General features: G+C 40.5%; 2 protein-coding genes across 6 annotated transcripts; one reads left to right on the forward strand and one right to left on the reverse strand.

Moving 5' to 3' along the window:
* Positions 1-462: 462 nt before the first annotated feature.
* Positions 463-23,534, forward strand: tpm4a (tropomyosin 4a; the record flags this gene model as incomplete). 5 transcript variants are annotated; one of them, XM_080473139.1, is made up of 10 exons in its annotated part: positions 464-558; positions 835-1,075; positions 3,001-3,126; positions 18,148-18,281; positions 18,405-18,522; positions 18,776-18,846; positions 19,083-19,158; positions 20,257-20,319; positions 20,688-20,757; positions 22,211-23,534. In XM_080473139.1, the coding sequence occupies exons 2-10, from the start codon at positions 962-964 to the stop codon at positions 22,291-22,293; spliced, it is 855 nt and encodes a 284-aa protein (XP_080329265.1). In that variant the 5' UTR covers positions 464-558; positions 835-961. The 5 variants fall into 5 exon arrangements, with proteins under 5 accessions (XP_080329264.1, XP_080329265.1, XP_080329267.1 ...); XM_080473138.1 differs by having other exon boundaries at positions 463-1,075; XM_080473141.1 differs by lacking the exons at positions 464-558; positions 22,211-23,534 and adding an exon at positions 21,397-21,479 and having other exon boundaries at positions 583-1,075.
* LOC308115575 (small ribosomal subunit protein eS27-like) lies at positions 23,323-24,835 on the reverse strand. Its single transcript, XM_080473143.1, has 4 exons — positions 24,729-24,835; positions 24,195-24,303; positions 23,974-24,084; positions 23,323-23,892 (listed from the first exon to the last, which is right to left on the reverse strand). The coding sequence occupies exons 1-4, from the start codon at positions 24,732-24,734 to the stop codon at positions 23,864-23,866; spliced, it is 255 nt and encodes an 84-aa protein (XP_080329269.1). The 5' UTR covers positions 24,735-24,835; the 3' UTR covers positions 23,323-23,863.
* Positions 24,836-26,014: the final 1,179 nt, after the last annotated feature.

Below are 26,014 nucleotides of genomic sequence, written 5' to 3' on the forward strand. Positions count from 1 at the left end.
TGACAACGACTGGTCGTTTAGAAAATATGACTCATTTCACAGTAATCCCTGATTATGTCTCCATATCCCAACCTCTTTTTTAACCACACCATGACATCTGTTTGGCTGGGTAGAGTGTGCTTCACATAGTGAGGCAACACCTCAAATTATATCATCTGCAGCCTCAATGTATAAATATTAGGAAAAGAGGGATCTCAACATGGGAACTCTCTCTCTCTCTCTCTCTCTCTCTCTCTCTCTCTCTCTCTCTCTCTCTCTCTCTCTCTCTCTCTCTCTCTCTCTCTCTCTCATCTCAGTAAGTGTGATATGCTGTGTGCCAGCAGGGCTCTTAGCCATTGACAGGAGGATAAAAGTGGAAACAGAACCTGTACATCTGATCTCTGTCTCTCGCTGTGCAAACACAACAGCCCAAATAAGGAGCTCGGCCATGGTTGAAGAGGGAGTGGAGTGGAGTGGAGCAGCCAGATCAGTCCTTAGAAAGAGTCTGGATGAATGGTCTGATAGGGTGGAACGAGAGGGTTGATAGTGACGGAGTCAGGATGGAGTGGCCACGGAGTGGTGAGTGGAGCGATGAAAGGGGGAATTGACAGAGATGGAGATAATTGAGAAAAAGGAAGAATGGGTGGAGGTTGGGTGAAAAGATGAGACGTGGTGGATTAGGAGGAGAAGGAAGGGGAGGAGGAGGAGACTGCAGTCAGGTTCTGCTTTAGGTATATAGGACTCAGATCATCTCTGATCACAGCTCTCTCTGTCTGCGTCCCTCTGTTTCCCCTTTCTCTCCATCGCTCCCTCTGTTTCCCCTTTCTCTCCATCGCTCCCTCTGTTTCACTGCAGTTTGTTGGACACAGGCTCTCATCAACCGTGAATGCGCTGCTGAATCTCTCGACCCTCAACACTTCCAAAGGCAACACGATTTAACTTTATATATCTCAGAGAAGAAAGCTCAAATAACCAACCAATCATGGAGGCCATCAAGAAGAAGATGCAGATGCTGAAGTTGGATAAGGAGAATGCCATTGACCGGGCAGAGCAAGCGGAGACAGATATGAAGGCAGCGGAGGACAAATCCAAGCAGGTGAGCGCGAATGAGCAGGACAGGAAATGATGGACAGCTTATGAAGGATGCTTCTGCTTGTAGGTAAGATATAACATAGAAGGTAACATTTCGATAAACAGCAGTAATACAACTCTACATAAGTGGGATTAAAGTAAAAGACAAATAAATTTGGCATTAAATAGTGGATGACAGAGTTTTGGTAAATGAGTCACCTTTGAGTTGCAATTGATTGAAAATATGTAAATCACACAGTAAGTGTATCTATTGCGAGACCAGCCTGTGCACTTTTATTTAAAGGATTTTTTTCTATCAAGTCCTTAAGCTGATCACTCCATTGACACCGTACAGCACAGAAAAAGGCACTTTGCTGAATCAGAGAAAGAGATTGACAGGAATTTTGAATTTTGGATTGAGGTTAGTTTCAGAGCTGCTTACACTGAGGCCCAAAGGGAAATCTGGGCGAGGTTATGATGAAACCGAGTTGCTCAGGTGATGAGACCACCCAGGATCAAGACTTATTCTTTGGGGAGGAAGGAGTGGTAACCATCCTCCCCGATGACCACTTTAAAGAAAGTTAAGAGAGCGTCCCACTAACATCCCTCATGAAGACAACTGACAACTGTCACCAACACCCGGGACGTAACACACACACACACACACACACACACACACACACACACACACACACACACACACACACACACACACACACACACACACACACACACACACACACACACACACACACACACACACACACACACACACACACACACACACACACACACACACACACACACACAGAGGTATCCAGGCTGTGTGTTCTCTCTGATAACAGCAGTATTTTTAGACACCATGAGGGAACAGCAGGGTTGAATTCAGTGGGATTATCAGAGGCACTTCATACACTCAGACCGGAACATTTAACTCTGCAAGTGTGTACACATCTGTGTGTATGTGTGACAGAGAGGAATGAGTTTTACATACCTGCATTCCAGCTATGAGGGACTGATTGTAAACCATTAACCTTTAAATGTTCCCAAATATTAAGTATGCTGACACTGCCAAACCATGCAGAGCTCATCAGCGGCTCTGTCTCACTTCACAGTTTGTTTTAAAGGCAACACAAACACACTGAAAATACAGAAAAAACGAGGGATATATCAAGCACATAGCATTGCAGGTTTGAGTAATTAATAGTGCTGACCAACTATCAAGGTTTCGCTGATTGTTGCACCATTATTTTGAATGATGCAGTGTGATGGAGTGGAGTGGTATCTTTTCCACTGGAAAGAGCCGTTTGTCAGCAATGAAGGCATTTCCAATGCAAATAAAAGGCACTACTGGATTTTGCAACGAGTGACAATCCAAAATCTACCCAGTCTGGGACCAAACATCCTCTGGGATGACAATGCTCACTGCCACAGAGTAGAGTTTCTCAGAGATTACCCTCCAAAATTTGGAGATGATTTATGAGATCAACATGCTTCTCAAGCCAAAGCGACCAACACACACTTGCAACATATACGACTTGCAGAATGGGATGTCAACCCACAACAGGCTGGAGACCATGAGGAGGATGTGGCAGGCTGTTGTGGATGTAAAGGATTTTTCCACAAGCTATTGAAGCGCCTGTTTGTTAAAATGACACAATTGTTTGGCAATTGTTAACGTGACAATCTGTCCGGTCTTCAGACTTCAATCACCCAATCCAGCAAACAAGAGTCAATAGCAAAGAAAAGTTATACAGAATTGGTAGTAATTACCTTCGCCAAGTGTGTAGTTTGGACTACAAAAGAATAGTCCAAGTGTCTACCCCCCGCCAGTGCAATTTTACCAGTAACACAGAAGACAGCAGTGCACAGAAGCTTGTCATGCTGGACTGGAGGAAAGCGTTGTGTAAAATCAGAGCACAGCAGGGCTAACAGTGTTTTCTTTTACAGCTGGAAGAGGAGTTGCTTGACCTGCAGAAGAAAATGAAGCAGACAGAGGACGAATTGGACAAATTCTCTGAAGGCCTGAAAGATGCTCAGGAAAAACTGGAACTATCTGAGAAGACAGCTGCTGATGTGAGTGACAAACCACACATTCAGTATACACGGGGGGGTCGGGGGTCACTCCAGTTCATCGAGCTAAAAATGTGACAAATGACAATTATGCAGCTCTGTTTCATACCAACTTCTTTGCAAGAGTTTGAATATTGACAAGAGGCTTTTGTTCATTTCATCGCCTACTCGCTTTTTGCAAATATAACATACACACTTTGCATTACTCTGGCACAACTGAACACTGGAGCCATTATTTCACAGCTGGAATGTTTCAGTACCAGCACCAGCTGTGGCTTTACTTTGATCCACTGTGAATACTTTCGAGCATTTCAGAGGCTGTTACATTCTTGTGCAACCACTCCTGAAAGATGAACACATGGCTAAACTGTAATCTGTGTGTGTGTGTGTGTGTGTGTGTGTGTGTGTGTGTGTGTGTGTGTGTGTGTGTGTGTGTGTGTGTGTGTGTGTGTGTGTGTGTGTGTGTGTGTGTGTGTGTGTGTGTGTGCACGCGCGTCATTCACATCAGACATCAAAATATCATTATCCTTCATAGCTAAGGCGCGTACTTTTACCACTTCTAAAATATTTTGTGTTACATTAATATACAGTGTGAACATATGAACACATTTGCAACCTTTTCAATTTGAAAAGAACAACAAAAGCCTGAGTTGTTCTCTTTTTTAAAATCATGTTATTCATGGAATTTCCCCATTAAGTGATATCTAGTGTCTCAGTCAAAGATTGTAATCTATAACAACGGCTGACTCAAGTGTATCAAAACATATCTGCAGACCAGTAAAATGCTTAAAGTAGAAGTTTTTAATCAGTGTCTTTGCTTTTTCTGAACTTGTAAGTTTCACTGATACATTTCTGAGCACAATTTTGTTGACAAATAAATGTGAATATATTTAGTAAATGTTGCAGAACATTAGAACAGGCAGATCTTCTGCAGCTAATCAGCTGCAATCTGGGATTAAAAAAAAAATGCTGACATTTTGGATTACGGGCAGCAGCACAAACTACAGTTGTATATCTTTCAGTAGTGATTCCTCCTGCGCTAGGGAGCATGTGTGCACAGTTGTGATTGTGTAACTACTTGCGTGTCACTGTGTGTATGTGTGAGAAAGCAAGAGAGATGTTGAAAGAGAAAGGTAATAAGATAAATACTGTTCCAGCCAGATTATCAGTAAACTGGCACTTTAATAACTTCAAGTACGAAACCAGGAAGTGAATCCTGCTGGATTACTAAGCATATTGAGTACACACCGGGAGAACTGTCATGACCACCTTGCACCAAGATGTGGCATTGTTTGAGTCTCATGGAGGATATCCCAAGGAAATGCTGTGTTTTACTACACACAAAGAAAAAGGAAGTGTCTGCCTTAAAGACACAGAGCTGAGGGCTGAGACGTGCTGGATAATCCTCACACGATGATTAAAAAAAAAAAAAGGAGAGAACAGCCCTGAGAAGCCTCACACATAAAATGGGTCAAGTATGGCCTTGGAAAACGTATTTTTTGAAGTTTAGGTTTAAGTCTGACCAGGTGTAGTTTCCACTCATGCATATCCTGCAGTTTCTGGAACGAGAACTCAAGTAAAGCACGTTTTTTTGAAATGATGCCGTTACTGTAAGTTGTATTTTCATTCACACGGACATGATAATACAAAAAATCAGGAATAGAAGAGCTTTAGCATACTTTAAATGCATAGATTTCTCTCTCTGTGTGGCTTATTAGAGGCAGCAGTCAACTCAATATAGATTTGAATTCACATAGACCAGATTGAAAACATGGAGGCAAAATCCAAAACAGAGAAGTGAACCAACAGCCCGACAAAGTATTCAGTTATGATTCATGGGAAAAGGCGTCATTGCTGTTTATTGCCAGCTCAGGCAGTCAGAGGATGTTAGTATTAGTACTCGTACTAGTTTTAGTATTAGATCAAAGATTGAGACACAATGCTGAAAACTAAAAGTGGTGTGTGCAGAATGATGAAGGTACAGGCTAAAAAAAAAAACCACTCGGAGCGTCAAGCGTTACAGTTCTGGGGGAAAGTTGGTCAGTAGTAGAGCGAGCAGAGAATAGGCAGGGGGCTCTGGTATGTAAGGAATGCAGCTAAGGCAAACAGAAATCCCTGAACTCCTGTGTCTAATGAAATCAATGCCTCCAGCTTTTCCGGTGCAAGGGGCAAATCAGAGAAAGAGGGGCTCAATCAACACGTGAGACTCATTGTAGGAGATTTTGTTCTTGCTGTGAACAGCATGAGTGAATCTGAGCTGAACCTGAGCTGGGATCAAATTTGCAGCCTACTTGCATATCCACCCAACATGTTTGCTCTCGAGCTGATTGTGTGAATGGGAGGATTCTAGAGCAAACACAGGCAGGACGAGCAGCAAAACATGAAAGAGGAAGCATAAATCTGATTCACACCCACAGTCCATCCCATACATGAGCAGACAGGTGGGAGATAATAGCTGTTTGCTTATTGCTTCGAAAGAAAAATACTTTATTGACATCAATAAAGATTTATGGTGGAAATTTTATATTTTACACTTATGTAAAGATCCATTAAATACCTACTTATGTCGACTTTATTTATGCTGACTGAGGACAGTGCAACAGGTGGCATTTTGATTATAGCTGATACAGTTTAGTTTAGACATCCATCTTCTTCCTTAATATAGAAATGTATTTTAAACAACAAACACAATCTTCTATCTCCTTCACCTTTACGTGATACACAGCCACCTTTTAAACTTTTAAACTAGGGATTTGAAATCGACCTTTAGCTTATTTCAAAGTGATTCATGCCTAAAACATGTCATGTAAAAGGTAAAAGTTGGCCTCTTTACCTCCATCAGAGATCTCGGAGAAAACTGATATTTAACAACCACAACAAAGCGATCACGGTTCATATCAGGACAAAGTGTTAACTGTTTCATGCTGATTGTGAAACTTTGTTTTCAGGTCTCATTGAAGATGAATGCATGAATTAACCAGATGGAACAGTGTCACCACTAACTTACAAAATCTCACTATCGAGAGCTTGACCTCTTTATCCATGGATCTGACTTTATCTGAAACTCAACACTGAAGTTTAAATGTAAATGGTTAATGAGACCTGATGTGCAATAATAGACACTTTAACAAATGTGTTTGTAATGAAATCTGAATTTTCTGGTATTATTTATCTGAATTTCATCCCCATCATACTATATTATATCTACTACCATTTGTGTGACATATTGTAGCCACAGTCATGCCTTTTGACACCAGTTTCAGCATTTGCTGAATAAGCAGAATATTATACCCAATTAAAAAAAAAGACTGGGCATGACATTTGATGACACTAATGTGACTGAGATTTTTTGCAGCATTGAGCACATCAACAGTGATCCTTGGCAAACATCTTGTGATTCTGAGACCCCAGATTTTAATTGGATATCAATCAGCCCACAACAAAATCCATCTGGAAGTAGACAGATAAATAATCTTCAGATTTGTTTGCATTGTTTAATGTGGCCAAGACTTTCAACAGTAAAGTTCACACTCACAATGAGAAGGACCCATGGAGCAATCACATCAGGGCTGGCTCTAGTCACATTAGACATGACAAGTACAAACACATTTTGAGGAACCAACTGCATGGCCATTTGTCAATAGTGCTTAGGTTAATTAGTAACTGTAAATTGCCCATAGATATGAAATCCCATTAATCTATTTTCTACGCCTTCTTAGAATCTCCAGGCTGAAGCCTATCCATGTTAATATTGGGTTAAGATCCAGATACGCCCTGGACCAGTCGATGACAGGGCTATCATAGGGAAAGAAAATCAATGATGAGCACATTTACACCTTTAACTAACTGAGCTTCACTAATGAAAGTCACCTGTTTGAATTGTGGGAGGAAGCTGTACAACCCGGGGAAAGCCCAGGCAGGCAAAGGAAGAACATATAAACTCATCCAAGAAAGGCCTGAGCCAGGAGCAAAACCTGCTTTATCCTACTTTGGGCCGCAAAGCACCAGAGTCAACAACAGCTGAATATAGGCGAAGACAGTGTGCCCCCTGGAGAAGTCCATCACAGAGTAAACACAGAGCGAAATAGCTCAACAAATTGATTAGAGTGGCCAGTGACATGGTGGGGTGGACACAGAGTCTATAAAGGAATCCAGTCCCAACTGAGGTCCACCCTGAGCAACGTCTCGCACCCTCCATGATGTCCTGGTCAACAGCAGGAGCATCTTTATCAATAGACTCACACAACAAATGTGCAGCTGGGTTGTAGGAGACCCTTCCTTCCTGTGACCGTCACAGTTTTATACTCTTTGTGAACAGTTGCTTTTATTGTCAAGCCCTTCTCCATGTTTACATTGTATTATATTTATTTAAGTCTTATCATTGAACATATTAATAATCTATTCTGTGTGGAGCAACATTGTAAAGATTTTCCCCCTTGATTGATAAAGTATTTCTATTCTATTCTATTCTATTCTATTCTATTCTATTCTATTCCAAAATCATTTTTATAACTGGATACATTAAAAATAGCTAAGCCACGGGTGTCAAACATAAGGCCAGTGGCCAAGTAAGAAATCAAAAGGAGACATCAACTTTTTAACCTAGTTTTCTAGTTGTGGCAAAACACAGCACTAAAACCCAAGCTGACATATCAGTGATGCTCCCACAGCTCACTGTATTTTGCACCAGAAAGTATCATTAGAATTGTCTTTATGGTGAAATTGTACCAATTTTCGGTCCTAATTATTTGGTTTTGTGAAAAAGTAGACTGTTAAAACTTATACAGTGAAAAGCAAGACACAAACGACAAGAAAAAGGTTGAATTTCGAGGCTATTGTGCAACTATTTTACATGTGGCCCATGAACTAAAATGAGTTTGACAGCAGACAATGGAAAATAAACCAAATGGAAGCAGTGCTACCGATGTTTCTGTCAGCAATTATGTCGAAGGTTATTTGGAAGAATGGTTTTGATCTTTCAGTTAGTACCCATGGTTTTCACATGTCATATATGTAGTGCTCGACTAAGGTTTGAGTTTTTGTTTGTGTCACGTGCTGTAGTGGTTTTTGTGTATTGGTCAATAAAGGGTGGAGGCTTCTTTTTTTTCCCTACACTTGACTGCAGTGATTTCAGGACATATGGAAACGCTTGTATCTTCAGGAAATTGTAGAAAAGAAAGTTGCTTCCACATTGAATCAGACTGTGAGGAAATCTATCAGTCAAATGGAGTTTAGAAGACGATGGCTTTGTGTTTGACATCAAAACAATGGGCACCGCACTTATACAATAACCGCGAGTAATTCGGCCTGGCTCCTCTTTTGTTTTGGAGTCTCGCAGCAGAGATCACACAGATCAGCTCGTACAGGCCCCTCCTTCTCTGACCTCATCGTCCGGATCCTGTCTCTCCTCCTCCGGCGCACTGTGCCGCTCTCTCCGCTCTCCTCACCACGCAGCTCTGCCGATCCTCCTCAAACTCCCGGCGCCCGGACCAAAAAACTGCCACCAACATTCCCGAGGACCACTACCCCGCACCTTCGCGCGAGCTTTCCATTCCTACAAACCTTGAAGGCGCATTTTGGAGACCACCTGGGCGCGCGCTTCCTTGTCGTGTAACTTTTACTGCACTTGAACGACTCTTTTCCATTCCGAAGACTTTGGCCCTGAACGACATTTTCTCCACTTTTTTTCTTCTTCCTCCAGTCGCCATTCCAAGTCATTTCTTCTAAGTTATACATTTTTTTTTTGACCAAATACGTTAAGCAGCAGCACAATACGCGTCCTTTAAAAAACTTTTTTTATTCTATTTTGCACAACCCAGAACCAGTCCTGTGTGTGGGTTTTTTTTTTTTTTTTTTTTTTTTAACGTGTAGTCTTAAATTGAGCAATAAACCCAGTAAAGCATGGCAAGCATTAACTCCCTGGATGCGGTGAAGAGGAAGATCCAGTGTTTGCAGCAGCAGGCCGACGACGCAGAGGACCGAGCTCAGGTCCTCCAGAGAGAGCTGGACTGTGAACGGGAGCTCCGAGAGAAAGTGAGACAATCCCTATCCTATTTATGTTTTTCTTTAACGCTTCTCTCCCGCTTGCAACCACCAATCTTTCGCCGCTGCGCAGTCGGACTTGGCAGGTGGTTTTTCTTTGCGTTCACACTTTGCCCCTCGGGCTCCAAAAAACTGTAATTAGTTTATGTCATTGAATCATTGGCGGGCGTGATTGTGCCACAATGCAAGGCGTTGGTCTAATGAAAAAAAAGTTTAGAGTCCTGCAGGTCTGCGAGCATGCGCACTGCCGCCTGACTGGCAGGCCTCTGTACAGCTACTGTGAATAATGTGCACCACGTAGACAGCACTCTCAACCTCATTCTTCTAATCTAATAAAGTTATCAGATTGGCCCAATGAAAACAAAACCCGCAATGACCAATTATATCATAACCACAACTCCTTTCTAATCTGGTTTTAGCAGCTTTAGGAGATTAATGGGGCAGTGTTTGGAAGCTGGAGAGGAAGTTCATGTTTTACTCCTGTTATTTTCCCCGGGTGGGTGAAGCAGTGTGGTGGAGGGCAGATGCTTCAGTCATCCCTTCCTCTACAGATGCCGGGAAACTGCTTTGTAAAGTGTGTTTGCTATTTTACTCTGAATTACTGATTTTTATCACTTAAATCTCAGGGATGTAGATTGAGGTTAACATAGTTCTTTGTCTTGTAACATATCTCTGGACCGTACAAGACTTTTGAATATAACTCATATGTGATTGGTTGTGTATGCTATTCATTTCACAAGTTAAGCCTGATTTGAACACTCTTTTGTGTTCAGCACTTGAATTTACAGTTGTCACAGGGGTTTCAAAACGTTTGGCAGATATTCAGCACAGGTCATTGCTGAAGTTCCACAATTGTTATCAAACTAGACACTCGGTTGTGCCAAGAGTGACTCAGTATTTGTCCGGCTCTGTCACCTGCTTGTCTCTTGACTCTGCCCACATGCGACTTTTATGACTTTACACAGTAAAGGTAGAGGCAGAAGGGAGGCAATGCCAAGCACCCAAGTTAGTTAACAATCTTGACTTATTTCACACACTGCTTTATGGTACATGATGCCATATATTTCTGCATAGTAGCTGTTTTAATGACAGGACATGTGTAAAATTCAAGGAGAGTGGGAGGGTAAGGAGTGGCTGTAAAGATATGGCATCCTTGGTGATGAAAGGATTGAGCCTGCTTAGGACTTACCTCTCTGTGACAGACTACCTATTAAGTAACAGGGCACCTTTTTGAATAGAAAATTGGGTGCTTGTTCTGCTTGTGGGCAATAATTGTGTCATAGACTCACAAAGTTATTGTTAAAAGTGTGAAGGTTAGTGCTTCTGTGAATAAGCCTTGTCATTTGCTTGATATATTTCTTATTTTCCTCACTTGTATGAATGCTTGAATGTGTTTGTTGGATTTATCGAATAACGTATGGCCAGACAAGAATAGCATGCGTCAGCAAATAAACATACTTATGGTGGTATTCAGAACTTGCAAAAATAGCACATCTTGAAATTCATGTGACAAACATGAATGCAGAAGCTACTTAAGAGCCAAAAGTACGTTAAAAACAAGTATTTCAAAAGATGGAAAATGTGTTTATTGTCATTTCCAATATTTGTGGACAAAGTGTTGGAAAACGTCACTTTTGAATGATATTAAGCAACATGGAGATAACAGCAATGGCTTGAGTAACAACAAAGTTAGCCTGATATAAAAAAGTGAGTGACAGACCATCCATCCACATTGTTTCCTCTTTACGTAATACAAATGTAGTGCTTAGTATAATGTAGTTTTATTACTCCAGGTCAATTCAAGTACGCAAATGGGAATTTTCATCAGCGTCCTACGGGTCTCTTACAAGTCCAGTTGAACAAGTTCTTCACTATCTTTCCTGTCAAGCTTAGCCTGCAAAGACATATTTCAGGTGTCGCATATCTCCCACCGCGTGTACTCAAAAGTCAAACAGCTCTGCGTGTTTGTGTGGCGAGGTCAGTGTGCGCCCAGATGTTAATAATTAGGGCAACCTGGAGTTACTCCATGGCAGAAAAAACTCTTTCATCAAAGGATGGGGAGATCAAAACAGGATCCTTGCTGAGTGTAATGAATCATTATTTTGAAACGTGGAGGTAAAAAATTTATTTGGCCACAACCTGGAGCTGAATTATTATTTTTTTAATTGCTTCATGGTATGGGTTGTGTGGGTTTGACAGCTCTGTTACTGAATAATGCGGAGGTTCATACAGGCAGGATAGACTCATGATAGGCTTATGGGATGTGATTATTCTCAACGAGCTGCTCAGCGTTTATAGCAGCACGTTATTATGCAGAGTTTGACTGAAAATCATTGCCTGTACTTTATTCAAGTGCCTGGAAGAACCACAAATAAGCCATATGAATTTACTTTTACTACATACAGAAATTACTTTTCAATTCAGTTTATTTTCATTATATACCCACCAATTACAATACAGTAACCTAATGACACTTGGCACATTAAGACTTGAGATGTTAATTTCTCATTAGAATATGATAGAAAGGGATTTTTACTGTTATTACCCTAAAAAAACAATATTTGCACGGTCTTTGTCCTGGTTTACATACATAAGAGTTTATTTTATTTTATTTTATTTAGCCAGGACAACTACATTGAGATTAATAATCTCTTTTACAAGTGGTGTCCTGGAGAGCTGGGGGGGGCTGAGGGTCTTGCTGTGGGACACCCAGTGCATGTTATTTGGACCTGATTTATTGTTAAAATCATGTTTCTTTTACAATGATATGACCCTTTTATGACAGTAGAAAACACTAAGGTGTCAGAATTAAAAGTATTTCCTTTTTTTGAAGCTGAACTATTATGTTGTTAACAAACAACATTCAGTTGCTGTGGCGACGACTGGTGCGTCACCTCAGGCCATGGAGAACTGCAGTTTGTGGCAAGCACATCCATCCTTAAAATCAAATGAAAAAGGGGAAGTTGGGCTTGAATATTTTTAGAGGTACCCGCTGCCCTTCTGATCAGCCGCCCCTCCCAGGATGTCGTCTGCCGACTCGGGTCCAGTGTTTCCTTTGCTTCTACTCCAGCACTTCCTGTCACGGAGCACCAGCCCCGATCAACAGGAAGATCAACATGTGCCATGAACATTTCACTCTTTTGTTGATCCCTGACAGAATGATCCTGTGAAGTGGAAAAAAAACATTACCCCAGTTTGTGTCTGCAAGCTCACTGTTTATCTCTTGATCTGCAACAGGTGATTGCCAAAATAAGTCAAGTATTTTCACACCAAAAATCTCCCTTTTGACCTTCTTTGAAACGTCAAATCTCTGAGTCTTATGTCTGTTTGTTTTTCTTCTATCCAAAAGTAAAGCATAAGCAGCTTTGCATGTTTCTCCGCTGCATTATTGGCAGAGCCAGCTTTGGATAATAACTTGAACAAGAGAAGGTGTGGAAAGCACATTCAGCACCATTGGGTATTAATGAATTCAAATTTGAAATGTGACTATTTTTTCGAACAAGTAAAATGTAGGGAAATCAGATAATACTTGTGGGCTCGTTTCACGTGAGAATCACTGATAATATTTGCATCTCCTCTTGTTAGTTCATTTTAAGTTTTCTTGTAGCAGTTGCTCTGTTAACGCGGTTTGTATTTAGATTTAATCGGCACCAAACAACCTCAACAAAATCATACGTCCATGTCAGACCGTTACGTCTTTTTGCACTGTAGTAGTTAGGTGAGGTCACATCTGCAAGTTCTTTAGGACTAGTGCTTCTCATGAAGTCAGTCACACTCAATTTCAGGCTAAAACAGTCAAAGGTGTCGTCCATTTGCTGCTTCTAGTGGTCAATGAGCTTGAAGGTTTTTCTAGTTGACCTCCAATCGTGTCGGGCCCAACTCTGTGGAAAGAATTACTTCCTGGTGTCACTATTGTCTTTGGACTTTCTCACTGAGAATAGACCAACTTTACAAATATAACGGCCACATGTTTGGCAGTCAATAGAATCCTGGGGAACACTCCCATAATATGCTGGTACTGCGCTATAATGTGCTATAATGCCACCTAATAGCCTCCATAGAAAGGGGATTTTAGTCTTACGACATCAAATAGACAGGATTTCTGACTTTTCTGACTTGTGCAAAGCTCAGTGAGACCTTGGAGGGGCTTCATGACATCTGTTACTGGATCAGTGCTCGCAGTGCAAAATGGAATTGGTACTCATTGTTGCTGGGACGTTTACTTGACCAGCAAGCATTTAAATCACCAGCTCTTTGAGAGACGAGATATTTTAGAGACAAAGTTTTATTTTTTATTTGCTCCCTCTAAAATCCACACATAAGAAAGGAACTATAGTGTCTCTAGAAACATTCGCTTTTTCTTATTTTTGTGAATTCCTCAAAGGGCATTTCATGAATGTGTTGCAGTCAGCCTGCGGTTGGGATTAGGCACCCTGAGCCATGGACTCCGCCTAAATCCAGATCCTTTTTAATGGTGACAAATTAGATTTGGCACAGAGCGCGCTCATTGTGATGCCTGTCTCAATGGTTAAAGACTTTCTCTTACATATCAAGCTGTGTGACAGACTGGCTTATGACTTTATGCTGTTTTTTTTTTTTTTTTTTTTTTTTTGTTTAGTTTTTTTTTTTTCCATGCCAGGTCATTATGGAGGAACGATTACACACTTTCCTCTCCCTCTCACACAAACACACGTCGACATTGAAAGTAGTGAGCAGCAGTGTCAGGAATAACTTACCCTGGACCCCAACAGCATTGTGCAGCTCATTAGCCCACTGCCCTGAAATCAGCCTGTAATTAGATTCCTCTTTCACTTGTCCTTGATCTTGTCTCTAATACACTCAGGTATTTCTTAAGTTTCTCCCAGCAGAACTGTGCTGTATCTTCGGCCCATGCTGGAGGCTGTTTTCCTCTGTGGCGCATGTATCTTAAAAAGCCATATACTCACACAGGGGTGAATGAATGTACTCCTCAATCGTAGTTTTTGTGTAATACTTTGATTAAATGCTTATAGAAGGATGACGTTTAGAAAAAATACAGCAAAAGCAACAAAGCAGTGTGAATGTCAACACTGCTTAACACAATATGTTGGCGTTGGAAAGAATGAAGAGCACTGGAGTCAATAACTACTTTCACTGACAATTGTGTAGCCTTTTACAGTCTGAAGCTTTTTTTCTAACCTCAGATACATTTCTTGTTATTTGTGATTCAAGCGTCATGTTGGGATGTTTTTGTATATTTTTTTTAATCACAATTGAAGAATTCAGAAAATATTTCACAGTATCTTTCACGGTGATAGTTGTTGTTAGTTGTGTGACCGCAGGATCTTTGAAGAGGCAAGCTCTTCTTGTTTTACATAGTTTATTTTTGTGCAGCTTAAGCAAACAACGTAAAATGTGCTGTTAAATTAGCTTTTTTAATGGCTGTTCTTAGATCTCACCCTGTAACCAAGCAGAAAATTCCTCCTGCCTTTATGTGGCGCTGACTGCCTGCTGGTAGCCTATATGCACAAAAAGTGTTTAACGTTGAACTAAACCTTTAGACGTCTGTCACCTCAATGAGCTGAGTGCCTGTGAGCAAGGCATTAGCTTCTTCAGTGGAGCTGTCAAATCAGCTCCAGTTACCGCTCGGAGAAAAAAAGCTGGTGTTACATGTTAATCTTTGTTGATAAAAGTGCAGCTACTCGTCTTTTATTTGCACTCTTCCTGATATATTGCCGCAAACATTCTCCATAGTTTGCTTTACCATATAAGGCAGCTTGCGTCCCTGGCCGTCGGCGGGATGCAAAGTAGTTACTGGAGGAAGGGGCCTGGCCAGAGAGATGGCGGGGGAATTGCAGCTCTGAAAGAAAGAACAGTCAAAGGGAGGAAATGAAAGGAGGCTGGGCAGCTGACTTCCTGTCACCTTTTTCGAGATCCTCATTTGTGAAGCAACGTCCTTGTTTTCTGTGACCAAGCTTAACCTTGCTTCTTTAATGTTGTCTTTATAAAAACACTTTCACAGCTACCCTAAATGTGTTCAAATGATTTTCTGAAACTGGAGAAGAGAACCGTCTCAAGGTTTACAGGAATAACTTGTCTCTTTTTCAGTCGTGGTTCAGCGATTCAGAGGAATGAGAGCATGTACGTCAGCTTTTTTACTTGACACAAAGCTGTCTCTGTCTCTGTCCATAAGGGAATCCCCCCCTGTGTTATTGTGATCCGATGACAGACAATGCGCCAGGTTGCACACATGATGTGATTGTGAGCAAAGATGTGCCACCACCATACTATTGTCTCAGATGTTGGTTTTTGTTTTTGCCTGTTACTTTGCAAAAATTCAATTGGGCAGGAAGTGAGCTGGTTGTTAGCTGGTAATGTCTCATTTGTGTTTGGGTGCGTTTCAGTCAGAGGCCGTGATTGGCAAAATAAGAGTGTCTGCATTCAGTGCGTGTGTGTGGTGCGACGTCTGATGTGCTACTGTGGCTGACCTAAAGCCCATGAATAGCATGCTTGTTTGTGTACAGATGGTATTCTTCACAGCACATTGCTTCATTCAGGGTGCAGGAAGTAACATTATCTGTTATTTCAGAGTCTGGTTTTATTCTGAGCAGCACGGCTCGCTGGGTTAATGCTGTGCAGACAGATGCCGACCTGTGCAATGAATGTTGTTGTAAAGATTTCAAGATGATTTTACTGTTTAATGGTTATGTTTAATGATTATTATCATTGTTTTTGCGTTCATTCTGTGTCGGGCAGGTTTTCCTCTATTAAGTTCTGCCTGTTGTAAGACACGTCATCGATTGCCGGACAGACATTTCCTGTTTCGTATCTGTGGCCTCCCCTGATGGCGTTGGGCGCAGCTGGGAAAGACCTTGAGGAGTGCAAAAATGAAATGTGAGAGAGGGAGAGACAGCGGTGAAAGAAACTGGCGAGTCAGCAGTCTGAGATGAGATGGAGACAAGATGGAGAAGAATTACAGCAAAAGTCTGCCTGCTGCCAACAAGCAGGAGAAAGAAAACCTGAACTGGAATAAAACTGTATTTATTCAAACAGACATAACGGCTCTTTTCCATTGATTAGTTTTGGTATCTTACCTCTTACTACTTGCTCCGTCAATTTTTTCATATTTAGTTTTGCTATCTCACTGAGTGCTCCGGAAAACTGAACAGTAGAAACTCCTGTTGTCGATCTGGTGGACAGACTGACTTGTGGACTGAATGGCTAACTAATGAGTCACTGACCTACTAACTGGAGCCCTGAAAACTGCACAGAATACTGTCTCTTAGTCTAAGAAATCTCCAGCCGCTTTGTTTTTTTTAAAAACGGAGCGTAAACATGTGCGAGTGCGCTGGGTTTCAATGAAGCATTTGGTGCAGTTATGGCGAGTTATTTCAGCCATCTGGTTGTAAACATGCTGTTTAACAATGGCCAGCCTCTTTTGTGTTTTATTAGGACTAAGTTTAACTGGTTTTTACTTTGAATGAAGCTCACCGGGAGATGATGGTTGGATAAGCTCCCTGCTCAGCAAAGGAAATTCTTGTGCAGTTGTCTGTTTGCTTTATTTTTTTGCTCTCCCTGCCTTTGTGTGCTGAGGGCAGATGAGAAGAAGCACATTTGTCCTCAGTGCTTGGCACGTTTCTGCACTCACTACCACCGGATATTGAGTTTTTTTGTTTCATTCCGATTTAGAATTGTGTGATCTTCAGATATTTAAGAAGGATTATATTTTCCAGGCAGGGCTTCTTCTGAGGCAGCTTATTATTGCCTCTCTATTGTCTTCACAAGAAACTCCAGTGACCTCCAGCTGCCTCTTATTTCAGCCTTCTTTTTTTTTTTTTTTTTTTTTTTAAATTTGCTATCGATTTTTGAAACATGAGTTTCAGAGCGCTCTATACGACGTCGTAGTCTCTCTTACTGCTGGTACAGTGTTCTGTAGCTCAGCTGAGGATAGATTTCTTTGCATTGGTCTGACCTGTTAGTGGCTGAGGATTAGCGTGACACAATGACGAGGCTAAATATCCCCTGTAGTTATAGAAGCACAACTGTGTTTGGATGATTGTATGTAAATGTGCTTATCAGATGTTTTCTCAGCATGAGAATCCCACATGCACATTTCACCTTGTGTTGGTGTGGTTCTCTTTGATAGCATGTCTCCATATTGTCTGCTTGGTAACACCAGACATACAAATGTGACACAATGGATTTTTGTATTATTTTAATCCACTTTTTATGTAATTATACAAACCAGGGAGACAATACATGCCTGTAACTCAGAAATTAAACAAATGTTCTTGAAATCGATCACATGCACACTTCAGGTTGTTGTCATTGACGATACATATTTGCAGGTTCATCTAAAGTAAATTTTTTCACATAATTCAATTTCAATTGTAAAATCCCCATCTGAATTTATTACACTTAAACTGAAATATTGGGTGGGGGGTGGGGTTCTCTCCATAGTTCTAGCTTGTCACAAACCACGAATATAGATAAAAATGTCTCAAAATATTAGAATATTAAAGTAAGTCATATGTTCTTAACTGGCAGTTGTAATTAACATAATCAAGATGTTTGAAAATGCTTGAATATTTTTTTGGTTCATCTGCTGTGTATATTAAGTTATCAATTATACCAGATTATTTTTCAAGTTGCACCTGTAATATCAGGAACTTGGTCAGACATTATGGTGAAAAAGAAAACATCCCTTGTGTTTCTTACTGTGTTGACGGGCGATCACACTGTCACTAGGGAACAGTTGCATGAACTCTCTCTTTACCTGGTGTTGACAGAACACTGAAAAGAAGCTCCAATTAAATGTGCAGCTGTCATTCTTTCTGTTTGTGAATTTATTTGGCTGTTTACTTTCTCCCTTCCCTCTTTGCCCTCTTTGTCTGATTCTCGTGTTCCTAATTTATGGCAGAAGATAGTAAGGATGTGAGTCCAGCTCCAATGAAGAGCAGCAGAATGAATGAATAACTAGAATTCTCTCTTTCTAATTCCCAGGCAGAGGGCGATGTAGCAGGTCTGAACCGTAGGATCCAGCTGGTGGAAGAGGAACTGGACAGAGCCCAGGAGAGACTGGCCTCTGCTCTGCAGAAACTGGAAGAGGCAGAGAAAGCTGCAGACGAGAGTGAGAGGTGAATTTTCCTCCAAAAACCTGTCATGAAAGTGCCAGAGAATCCGATCATATTTCATCCCATCTATTTAAAGACCAGGCTGTCCGAGAAAGTATGAAATTGTATATGATCCTGTCCAATCAGAGGCATGAAGGTCATCGAGAACCGAGCAATGAAGGATGAAGAGAAGATGGAGATTCAGGAGATGCAGCTGAAGGAGGCCAAACACATTGCAGAGGAGGCTGACCGCAAATACGAGGAGGTGAGTCTCTTGACAGTGGGAGAAGGTTGGGTGAAGATGGAAAGTCCTTCTTCACGATCTTTAATCATACCTGCTCCTCTCTGATACGAGTGTTCCACTGGCCTGAAAAAGCATTTAAGAAATCCCTCATTTCCACAGCAACATCCATTCTGATTTAGAAAAAAGGAAAATTGCATGCAATTTTTCAACTGTCTGTGTGTTTTTTTTAATCCAGAGAATTTCCTGCTTAGTTGCTGATTGTTTTTGCTCTCAGGTGGCCCGTAAACTGGTGATCCTAGAAGGAGACCTGGAGAGAGCTGAAGAGAGGGCGGAAGTCTCAGAATGGTAAACCCAGAAACCTACAGTCAAGCTTTACATTTAGTTATTGTATTATTATTTGGACACTGACATAATCATTTAAGCATTTCAGCTTTGTACGCTACCATGATGGAGTCAAAATTGAATAATCTAGATTGGCTTTAAGGACAGACTTTCAGCTTTAAGTTAGGGGTGTATATGTCCTCATGAGGGGAGCCTTACTCTCTCATTAAAGCCAAGCATGCATCTATTTCTCTCCTCAGTAAAGCCAGTGACCTGGAGGAGGAGCTGAAAAATGTGACCAACAACCTGAAGTCCTTAGAAGCCCAGTCTGAGAAGGTGAGTGACATCCCATGTATGGCTCGAACGGAAACGATGTCAAACATTCGCATTTGATTCTTCTAGTTTAGGCTTTTTAATAAGCCACTTTGAATTATTTTTCCTTATAACTCCAAAAACTGCAAAGGGTTTTGGAGAACTGCTACTATTGCCAATATAATCGTAAGGTGGTGTGTAGATCGAGTAGGTAAAAATACACAAAATCAAACTTCCTGTAATGTGCGATGATGAGTGAGATCAGTTGCATAAGTTAATATTCAAACTTATTTAATGCTGCTAAACAGACCAACTGTTTATGGAGCTGATTTATTCTCTTTCACAAACGCACACAAAACAACATAAATATATATATATATATATATATATACAGCAATTTAACATGAGGTTTGGCGTCCAACACATACTCATCTCCACTTCTTTGTATCTCATCATTTAGGCTGCTCTCATGGTGGAGTGGACAGTAATTTGAGTGACCCTGCCTTTAAAGAGGGCTCCACTAAAGTATTGTTTCTTCACCACCTCCATTGTAAATTGTGTATCATTAAGCCAAACCATTGGGTTGTTCAAATGAGCTCAGCAGCAGACCTGAACTGGTTTGACAAGCAGCTGTTCAGGTCTGTTTGCACTTTGACATGTCTATCTCAAACGGACTCCTACCACTTCTTTCTGTGTGCGCAGAGTGAGTCGCTCTGGTGGTGTTTGAGCAAATGTGTGTCAAACTGCAGTCTGGAGAGACCTGCTGCACATTCCTCTTTTTTTTGCGACATTCCTCCCCAGGCACAGACATGCAGCGCAGCGGCATGCCAAGTTTACCACATCATCATGCTCTTTTGGCAATACTGTGCACTTCTGAAGTGTTTAGTCAAGCTTTGTTATGGGAGGTATTACAATACCACTTGTTCCCAGGCCACACCGCCAGCTTGCTTGCATTGTACTAGAACTCCACCTTCACATATCAGAGGGCGTGGCACCGTACTTCCTGCTGAAATTATAACCCCAGATGATAATGTGTCTGTGTTTACATTGTGTCTCTTTGCACAATCACGTGACCACGTATTTATAGTTCTCTCACTAATTAGTTTGTTTGTTTGTTCACAGTACTCAGAAAAAGAAGACAAGTTTGAAGAGGAGATCAAAATTCTGACTGACAAACTGAAGGAGGTGAGATCCTTAGCAAGAGTGGGTGATCTTACTGGTTTGAGTAAACATATAAGTATTTTCAAACTGATAACTTAAGTTTCATCAGTTTTCTGTACAGTGTGAAACAAACCCTCAATGTTAAGATTAAAGTAAGATGCCTATGAAAGTTTACAAAGTACTCGGCAAGGATGTCATGATTCACCGTCAATGGATCTAAATCTAAATCCATCCGATTCATATGTTTTTCGCTCTAAAACAAGAATGTGGAACAATTCATCTTCATCACGATTTCACTGTGAACAGAACGGCTTTTAAAAGCATTGCAATTCCAGCCTCGCTGGATTCATTTGTTAGAGTTTGCTGACGCACGGTGTCTAAATTCCTGCCAGGCTGAAACCCGTGCAGAGTTTGCTGAGAGAACAGTGGCCAAACTGGAGAAGTCCATTGATGACCTGGAAGGTACGGGAACATTTTAACTCATCTTAAAATGCAGTAAATTTTGTTTTTGCAAGAAAAAATGTCACCCTGTGATCATCTCCATCTTAGAATGCATTTGTGTTTAACGTCTCATTAGATTATTTAGTTTTTTTTACAGACTGGGTGGACACAGGCAAAGTCGTTGATTTCAGTGTGACCTGGATTCCACAAAACGTGTCCTATTTCTGCATCATGTTTAACATTTTTCTCGTGGAACAAGTTTTCTTTACCAACTGTGTGAAAACGGCACAGCTAAGACGAGCTAATAGTGGACCCTTATTTATGGAGGGCATGTATTTAGTCAGGTGCGGCTTGTGGTTCGACAACTACATAACTTGTCTGGAGACATTATATTTCAGAAGTCATTCAGAAAAGCCTCAAATGGCCAAAGCTCACTCAGTAAGAAAAAAAAAAAAAAAAGCTGCAAACCGCATAAAGATGTGCATCATTCTTTCCTTCAAGCATTTCTGCATCTTAAAAAAAGCCTGACCTATTTTTCTTTTTTGTCTTCTTTCCTCCCTCTGCTCTTTGCCTCCATCTGTCTCTCATTCTCGTCCTGCTTTGGGCTTGTTTGTGTTGCTGCTGTCCTTGACACCTTCCTGCCGACCTCTGGCCATCCAGATGAATTGTATGCTCAGAAGCTGAAGTACAAGGCCATTAGTGAGGAGCTGGACCATGCCCTCAATGACATGACATCTCTGTAGATGCGGACGTCTGTCATTCTTTCAGCTTCTCGCCTCCATTCTCTTTCTTGCTCTAACTTTTGTGTACCATTTGTGCCTTCTGCTCCTCTTTCCTGTCCCCCCAAAAAATATTAAACCTATTTTTCTTTTCAACTTGGCAGATTTTGTCCCCGTTCTTGCTTATTGGTATGAAATTAAATGTCATTTGGAGCCTAATTTATTAGATACCGAGCAGTTTTATCGTACAACTGGTGGCTTTTGTACATTGTTCGTCTGCTTATCAGTTGTGCAAGGTGAGCGCTTTCGACGTGTGTGTTACTCTGCTTTTGGTGTGAATTAATAGTGTTCAATCCTCTGTGATCCTTACAAGTCCCCAAGTTTCTGACAAATGTACATTTGAACCCTTTGTACATAAATTGGAACTGAATGACTCCATATTGCAGCGCACAAGTTTGTTACCAAGTCTATATTGGTTGTACTAACTGCCTTCCTGTAGTAGAAGTAGTATTTAACAGTTTTTGCATGAAAGGCACTGTGATGTTGTTGGTTTTTTGTTGTGTTTTCTTTGCATTTGGCACAACTTAACCAAATTAGGGATGCGAAACATCTGTCCGGTAAAATAGTGCTCTGTGCAGTTATTCCAGGGATGCTGTTGATGATGTCAAGTTGATTTAATCTGCTTATGACTGTTCAACAGTATTATTAGTTGTCGGTTGAAGGTTCACTATGTCACGTTTCTTTCTCCCCTCCAGAGAAACTATCAAGTGCCAAAGAGGAGAATGTGGGCATGCACCAAGTCCTCGACCAGACCCTGCAGGAGCTGAACAGCTTATAAACACACACACATACACATACACCCACACACACACACACACACAGGATGAGATCGTCATTAACATTCCATTAAACGTTCGAATCCATTCCACATTTTGAGCTGTAAAATCTTTATTCCCCATGTAAAATGGGGGATTAACTTAATGCTTTTCCCTTGATGTTTTTTTTTTTTTTTTCTCCAGCTGTGTTTGCAAAATTTTTCTCAAACTATTTCTGACTTGTTGAGAAACAAAACTGGCAATGAACATGAAAACAAACCTCATATTTGGCCACCCATTCCACTGAAACTGGCTCAGTTTTTTTTGTGCACCTATATTGTGCATTTGATTATTTTTGTAATGCATAGGCTACAGTTGACAATGGGTTTTGCTCAGTATGGATTAGTTTGGCTCTTAGGCGCCACCCAGTGGTCATATAAAGTTATATCAAGAATTTTGTAATGTATTTTGTGTTTTCCCATCATACAGAGGCATAAAATTAGCAGCCATTTCATTAATCTGTATACATTCCAGTAGTATAATCCCACCCGTGGCTCCTTAAACTGCACAAATATCAACTGGAACAGAGAACTGATGGAAATATCACAGTCTTAACTAAATAATTATGGCACTTGCTGCTCAGAGATTCTTTTAGATATCTCAGCATTTATATAGAGGATGAAGTTTCGTTAGTCCATCTCTGATTATCATGAGATTGACATTTTTGATATTTTTTAGTGCATTTGGTCTTTTGTACTCACTGATGTGGGAATCAGCAAACCCTAAAAGATGTGCATGTATGGTGTTTTGTACTACCGTTACCTGACCACTGACACCTTCTGCATTGTTGCTAACAGTCTGCCATTATGTAGCCACCATTTACTGGATTTACAATATATTCTATTACATGAGGGAGCTAAACCCCAAACCACTGGAAGCTCAATCAAGTTCTACCAACCATGGATACTTATTGTATATAATAGAATAATGTTAGATATGTGAGAAGTTTTATTGCTCTTTTTTTCCATTCACACCACTTTTTGCCAGGGGAACTCTCAAGACCAAAGAACACACATATAACACAGACGATTAATCCTTTAAATGTTTTATTTTTTTTCTTTGTAATGGTCCTTGTGGCGTCATCTCAAGCCAAGAGCCACGGAAAGCGCCTTACATTTGATCAAGACCTTTTTTCTTTTTCTTTTAAAGTAAAAAATTCTCACCATCCCTCTACGTCACCCTAATAAAAATTGTTTTACAGGAATCGTGTCTTGTGACTGCCTGTTTTTACAGTCTGTTACACTTTTGCTATAAAGGAAGTGCAATTGTCTTCAAGTGAATTGCTTTATTGTCCCCTTCTGATTTTACAGTACAGTGTGAACACGGAGGTATGTACACGATCCACATTTGGTCCATTGCTTACTTTAATAGCCGATCTTGTGCCCTGAAAGCAATGGGAGATATCACTCCAAATATAAAGGTACAGATTAACAGAGGTGCTTTCTGAGTTTGTATGAAACGGGAGTGTGGCTTTGACTCATTTATCCATGGTCCAATCTGCTGCCGGTCATTAGTGTTTCTTCAGATGACGGTTCATGAGTATTTTCTTCTGAAGGCACAGCCTAGAGGGGTAAAAATCAAACACTCAATTGATTTGCTTGCAAAAAATACTAACTATTTTTGGAATGTTACCCTCCCCCTACCTGATGTTATTCTGCATTTACCCCCTCCTGGCATGCAAAGTATCAATGAGCAGCCTGAACAAGGTACCACTGTCTGGGAATGACTGAAGATAGTGGTGATCTTGTAGCAGCCTGTGGAAATAAAACATAACACAACTCAATTATATACATTTAAAAAACGATTCATACAATGCAGTGATTTATATGAACTATGCTGTGTGGGCTGGTTATGCAATCCCTACCAATGCATTTGACATCCATGAAGAAGGAGTTGGGGCTCTGGACCAGCCTTTTCTTCTTGTGCTTCCTCCTCTCCTCTGACAAAATGGGGTGAAGCAGATCTCTCCCAAGCTGCGAAGACCAGAACAACCATTAACACTGGAACTCGAGTTAACTATGTCTTTTTAAAATAAAATACTGGCCTAAAGCCATAGGGCTGTATAAATGTAATAGAATACATGTAATACTGCATCAGGCCCCCTGCTGGTTGATGACTGAAGTGCAAGTCATCCAAAGACAAACATGTTCAGACAAGTCCAGGCATCAGTTCTGAGGCAGTTATATAATGAGCAATTAAAGATCAAACAATAAGCACATTGAGCATCATAAATTATAACACATTGTAAGATTTGCATTGTATTCGAGTGCTGCAAAAACTTTCCAATTCTATCTTCATATTATGTTTAATATCTGTACAGACTTTAACCAGTTTACTTCTGAAGAAACACAATTTCTAATACTTCTAACTATAAAATGAACACAAGATGATCACTTACAGGCATTTTTGCTGATGTATCCCAACGTATCTTGTTTCTTGCTGGTTTGATGTTCACTGCAAGGTACAGTCTCACAACAGATCCACCTGAGGTTTGTTGTTGGTCTGAGGAGCAGTGAGACAATTGAATATGGAGGCGGAGTCTGTGATGAGGGGAAGGCTCAACAGATAATTCTGGTTCAGCTGGTCCCTCATGAATACATCTAAATCATTTAACAGGGTGGGACAAGTCAACAGCAAACAATAACATCAATGTTGCTATTAAATAAGTAAAAACTAGTTTGTATGTATGTATGATGTGTGGATGAATAATCAAAAACAAAGTAAAAAGCTAATTAATCTTACTGTGGGCAATGGGAGTCAAAGTCTGTATCAGAACTGATCGGTTTGATATTCATACTCTACACCCTGGTTATCATTGACGTAAAGCCATGGCTACTCCTATCAGAAGGACTATTAAGCTCAATTTTAATTTCCCCTTTAGCTAAAAAGGGGATAAGGGGCATTTCCACCTGTCACACATTTAAAGCCCTGTGATTTCTATATTAGTTGAAGTCACTACAGCTACTGATCAGTTGGGTAACAAGATGTTGAAACAATATTGTACCTTTTCTCTGGTTTTCCAATCTCCAAAACATTCTGGACAGACTTTGAATATTTTTCTCAGGCTAACAATACTGCTGGTTGTTTGAGACGATTTCATATTATATTTTGCTACACGTAAAAACCAAATATAATTACAGAAATCTTCAGATTCCACATTTTCCATTATTTAATAAAATATATCCAAAACAATCTTTCAATTCACTCACATTCTTTTGGAGTTACAAATGCTGCTCAATTAGGCCAATATAAAGATTTTCAATGACTAAAGAGCTGTACCATTATGTACAGAATAACTTCTATTATTGTGTCATATATGTTGGTGCTCCTGATTGGATTATAATGTAGGATCCGAACCTGCTAACAAAATTCTGGGCAAAATATGTTGCCTCATGCTTGACCAGTTTGATTTGGTATGTGCAACCTAGTATCTCATTAAAAACATTTTTAGCAAACAAATGTTTTTGTCCTCAAACAGGCTATAGTAAAAAACAACCAATATGATATACATAGAGGCAAAAATTACATCTAAAGACCACTGCATTTCTTTAATTTATTTACAAACATGTATGAAAGTGAGATCAATTGTTTGTTTTTAACTACAGGTACAGTATGTGATGCATACTGAACCTCCACAATGCTAAATACAAGTTCATGTGGCTCAGTTAGGATAGTGGTTGTCTC

This window comes from Lipophrys pholis (genome assembly GCF_963383615.2).
Source record: "Lipophrys pholis genome assembly, chromosome: 10".
Taxonomy (NCBI): domain Eukaryota; kingdom Metazoa; phylum Chordata; class Actinopteri; order Blenniiformes; family Blenniidae; genus Lipophrys; species Lipophrys pholis.